This window comes from Pinus tabuliformis, chromosome 2_1, assembly GCF_031772625.1.
Source record: "Pinus tabuliformis cultivar Carrire ecotype Pingquan chromosome 2_1, CPIR1, whole genome shotgun sequence".
NCBI classification, from domain to species: domain Eukaryota; kingdom Viridiplantae; phylum Streptophyta; class Pinopsida; order Pinales; family Pinaceae; genus Pinus; species Pinus tabuliformis.
Window position 1 is genome coordinate 653,607,818 of NC_142299.1, and position 5,052 is coordinate 653,612,869.

The following is a 5,052-nucleotide window of genomic DNA, read 5'->3' on the forward strand; positions in this document are numbered from 1 at the left end:
CCTAATATCGAAGTGCCTCTGCTTTGTGTTTTCCATCTAGCAGTTTGAGCTATCGCATGCGAGACAAGTTGTAGGGTAGTGCGCACAAAGAGTTGGACAAATGGTAAACTTGTGGGGGCCACGACGTAAAACTTGGTGATTTATTTCTACTTTGTATGTGAGATCTCTGCCTGCACTACAAGTGTCTTTTGGAAAGGTACATCTATGCATCCATTACAGGTTTTGCAAAGGCTCCAAGAGATGTTGTTAGCTTTATAGAAGGCATTCAAAATGCTCCCTTCAAGGATATTTGCTTATTAAACATTCAGTTCAGTTTTAACTCAGAGTCTTTCTGTAACTGTTCATTCGTGAGAGGATTCTCAAATTCACTATATCTTGATCTATGTACACAGTTTCAGCCTCAAATTCCATTTTCTTATCAGACATTTAGTTCAATGTTATCTAAGAGCCATTCTGGAACTATTCATTCATGGGAAAATTCTCAGAGTCAGCGTATCCTGGACCATGTACACAATTTCTCTCAGAGTCAGCGTATCCTGGACCATGTACACAATTGACCATGTACACAATTTCTGCCTCAAATGCCTCATGACTAGCCCGTATGTAATTTTATTTATTTATTTCAGAAGCACATGTAAGGACATTTAGAATAAAGCCCATTTATAATCTAATTCTCTCAAGGAATCCCATTATTTATGTATTTTGGAAATTATACATGTATGCAGTTTTTTGGCAGTTGATTTCATTTAGAATAAAAATCGATGCATTTAAAGCACATGAAATTTAAGGCACAGGAAATTAAAGAACTATATGGATTCACCTTCAAACTACCATGCTAAATTTACACTTTAAAAGGTTTTGTTTCATTGTGTTCTCTATTTGTCACAATTAACAGCTTCTCCATCATCCTCTGCAGGTAGAGCAATAACGTTCTCTATCATCCTCTGTAGTTAGAGGAATAGCATAGAATAACAAGGTGAGGAATAGAAGAATAACAAGAATCTTTGAAAGTCACCATACTACATGCAAAGAAATTCTTATGCTAGCAACTGTCAAACATGTGGCATCAATTGCACATGCAGAAAGCTGTGTGTTGGCTATGGCTTTAGATATGAATTATCTTGGATTATGCAATGTAGGGGAAAGAACAAAACATTAAACATTTTTCAAGTAATGCTAAATCGAAACTAGCATTAAATTAACATTGAAATGAAGTTTAAAACTCATTATCCTAAGTTTTAATAAAATCGTATTGTTTTCAGAAGTTGAATCTGAAACATTGGATAAAATTTTGCATGGTCAGATATTTACGTTAAAACATTGCATAAAATGTTGAATAAAGCAGTTCGTCAAAGGCAGGGACTAATAAAGCTAATTTATAATCTAATTGTATTAAGGAATCCCATTATTTATGCATTTTGCAACTTGTACATGTATGCAGTTTTTTGGAAATTGATTTCATTTTATCATGGAATTTTGAAGCATGTTTATATATAAATTTATGTGGGTATGGCAGATGAGTAAAGTCATTAACAGTATTCTCAACAGGAATCATTTCTTTTGATGCATTTCTCTACGAGATCTATCCTCATTAATGCCCATCAAAGGTCTTTCCCATAACTTTGCATAGCAAAAGTCATGAAATATACATACCGGGCACTGAAAATTCCATGACTATAAACAAGACTCACTGAGTTGGTTCAGAATAATTCCTTTTCTTCAGGCCTGTGGTAGAATTCTCATCATTTCAAACTCTTGGGTTTTACTTTGGATCTCACTGGATCTGATTGTTTTGTGTGAATTTAGCATGTCCATGTTCATTTGGGCAATGTTTGCACCAGAGTTCATGTACTTTTAAAAATGCAAATAATTGTTCCACATGCCTAATTCCATCATAAATGTCTGTGTGCTTATTTCCCTGTGCATAATTTGAAGGCACTTCCACACTTTGCTGCCATGAGTCTCGCATGTCTGGCTTGTCTAAACGTACTAAGAACTGATTCTTTGTTGCCATGAGTCTCGCATGTCTGACCTGTCTAAACGTACTAAGAACTGATTCTTCGCTGCCATGAGTCTCGCATCTCTGACCTGTCTAAACGTAATAAGAACTAATTCTTGCCGGAGTTACTCGTATAGGTCTGATGAAGAACAACAACAGATGGTATCTTCAGTGGGTTGTTGGTCTAATAAGAAAAACCCACAACCTCCCACTGCAAAGAACACTGAGGACAAGAGTAGCTGCAAAGAACACTGAGGACAAGAGTAGCTCCAGTTCCACCTCTTGGTGGGGGAAGCTGCAATAATATCAATGACAGAAGCAGTATCGAGGCTCCTGAGAGCAACCCAAGATTAACGAGGTGCCATGCTGTTCGCAGAGACATCTTCAGATATTTGCCATTTTGAGCTAACTCCTATGTATTTCTGGTGTGATTAGAATTGTTTTGAAGTCCGTAGTTTTGAAGTCCGTAGTCTAGCTAGACTGAGGAATTTCCCGGAAAGTTATGGAAATTGCGGGTATATTTAGAGAAAATCCGGTAAGGATTTTTGTAAATCCAAGTTATAGTTGTTAAACTTCAAAATTTTAGGTGTCCTAGACGTTTTTTATTGCGCTGAATCCATTTCCACCATCAAAAACACGATTCAAACACTGTCTCTACAAGATTTTTTGAAAATTTTTTACCCGGATTCCGTCCACTTTTGACCGACCAAACAATTCCTCCACCTCTTTAGATGACTCTGTTTTGAAGAAACTTCTACACACCCACTGCAACCATAGCATAAATTTTGAATTGCCAACATCTGCCATCAAATTTGGATCTCCTGAAACCATATCGTAAGTTTTGAATTACCAGCGAGTAAAACATTTTTCCTACTTTTCACACCTCTAGCAAAGAAGTGATGACAATAATGCAAATTGGGAACTTCTTTATCAAACACGTCCCCGGCGAGGATTACCGCATGCAAATTCCCGGCAAGGACTAGAGCTGCATGCGGCTCTGGTTAAAATTTATTTAATACGATTTTAAAGAGCCTTTAAACTTACGTCATGATAACATGATTAATAATGAATATGAAAAATGAGATCTTATCTTCTTAAGCCTTGGGTATTCAAAAGCAATCTATATTAATCAGAAATAAGCTTTTACTTCATATCGAATCATAAAAAAAAATAAAAGTATTCGTGTTCTTCATTTGAACCATCTTACCCATTTAAAACATGATATTTTCTAATTGTGTCTACCCAACATCAAATTCTCGAACGGAAAACCAATTTCATTTAAAGGATTTATTTATTCATGGAAGTGCAGACTTCAAACACAAAGGTGTTCAACGCAAAATGCCACTCACATAAAAAAGAAAATATGTCTAAAATAACCCAAAGTGCCATTGAGTTTCTTCTCGATCGAGTAGTTTGAAATTGTAAAAAAAGGTATTCTCCTTCAACGGTTTCTCAACGATTATTTTTGAAATATAATTGGTAAGAAGCTCAGCATCTGATTGGAACAGTCCTCCGTGCGATTTCAGATTGCTGAAATAATCACTGTCGAAGGTGAGGGGACTAGCAGGATCCATTGGCACTATGGTTATGTTGTCCGCTAAGATTTTGCACTTACCTTTGAGCTCCTCTGCGTAGGACTTGTCCAGAGAAGGGTCCATGTCCCCTTTCGCTGTGAAGTTGTAGAGTCTGTTGCTGAACGAATTGCAGTGCCCGATTCCGATAATATGCGCCGCTGCAGCAGTAGATAATCAAAATCTAATTTGTTAGATACGGTAGCAGAATTGCGAGATCGAGGGAAGAGGTAACTTACACATTTAGGTAACCTAAAAACATATTTTTAGGTTTAGACCTACCGGATAGAACAACTCGGTCTCTAACGTTAAGTCCTTTGTGGGCAGAAGAGGCTTTAAGCTCGGCGAAGTTGAAAAAGGGCTAAGCGATATTCTATATTCAATATTAGATATCAAAATATATTCTATATTTTTAATGGGAGGTCTACACTTCTTATAAAACACAGTTTAAAGCCAAGTCAAAAGAAAAATATTAAATTCCATAACACAAATTATAACTCGGTCGTCTTTGGTGTTATGTAATGGATTCCATATATATATATATAGATGAGCGCACCGTTTTGGCTTAAATATGATATTGACCGTTATTTAGCTTTAAGACCAACAAAATTGAAACTTTATTTTAATCTTAAAACACAACTTTTAATTAATTATAAACCAGCAAAAACTTATTTTCAAGTCTTATGGCGTTTGGATATTTTAATCTTAAAATACAACTCTTAATTAATTATAAACCTCCAAAAATTTATTTTTAAGTCTTATGTTGTTGGGATATTTTAAATGTGATGTACATGATAAAACTATGTTATTAGAAATAGTTTAGTGCTTTTATTTTTATATATTTTTTTAAATTTTAAAAATATTTACTGGAATTAGAATTTGAAGTTGTGTATTTGCAATACTAAAAATTGTAACGTAATTTGTTTTTTTAAGTTTACTTTTATTTAAAAATTAATAGAAATTGGCTGGAATTATAATTTTGTACTAGTGAAATTTATATAATCAAAATGTTTAAAAAGATTTAAGAATTCAAAATTTTATTTTACTAAATTTAATAAAAATAAAAATTTAATGTATTTAAACTAGACCTAATCTAAATATTAAAAAAAAATAAAAATCAAAATATTAAGTCCATCTATGCATTTCAATAATACAAGTTAAATACCCCAATGGGGGTGCTCATGCCGACGTACAAGTGTCTCGTGAGAGGCCATGAGGGCTTTCTCCTCCTCCCTGTGGCTATTAACTCTCCCATCATGAGCTATCCCGACATTCATTCCTCATGTGCGATGATCTCCCTCATGCAATCTGTGGTTAAATTCATAGCCTAGGAAGTTGTGCGCTTCAGTTTGGCTGTTTCGGCAATGAATTTGGGTTGAAAGGCTAGTGGCAGTGCCTGGGTCTCGGTCTATGGCTCCTCACCAGGGTTTCGACCTTGGGTTACGAGTGCAGAAGATGACTACATTTTTATGGTGTGGGTTG

At 35.2% G+C, this 5,052-nt stretch overlaps 1 protein-coding gene across 1 annotated transcript; it reads right to left on the reverse strand.

Annotated features, from left to right (window-relative positions):
• Nucleotides 1–2,753: 2,753 nt before the first annotated feature.
• Nucleotides 2,754–4,847, reverse strand: LOC149202279 (peroxidase 39-like). Its single transcript, XM_089401539.1, has 5 exons — nucleotides 4,764–4,847; nucleotides 3,853–3,931; nucleotides 3,615–3,731; nucleotides 2,850–2,996; nucleotides 2,754–2,764 (listed from the first exon to the last, which is right to left on the reverse strand). The coding sequence occupies exons 1-5, from the start codon at nucleotides 4,845–4,847 to the stop codon at nucleotides 2,754–2,756; spliced, it is 438 nt and encodes a 145-aa protein (XP_089257665.1).
• Nucleotides 4,848–5,052: the final 205 nt, after the last annotated feature.

Excerpts from the sequence above, each read along its gene's own strand:
- LOC149202279 (XM_089401539.1), bottom strand. The coding sequence starts at position 4,847 with ATGAATGTCGGGATAGCTCATGATGGGAGAGTTAATAGCCACAGGGAG. Across the intron at positions 3,732-3,852 it reads AGACCGAGTTGTTCTATCCG|CGGCGCATATTATCGGAATC; the intron begins GTAGGTCTAAAC and ends CTACTGCTGCAG. Across the intron at positions 2,997-3,614 it reads CTACGCAGAGGAGCTCAAAG|AGCCGCATGCAGCTCTAGTC; the intron begins GTAAGTGCAAAA and ends AATTTTAACCAG.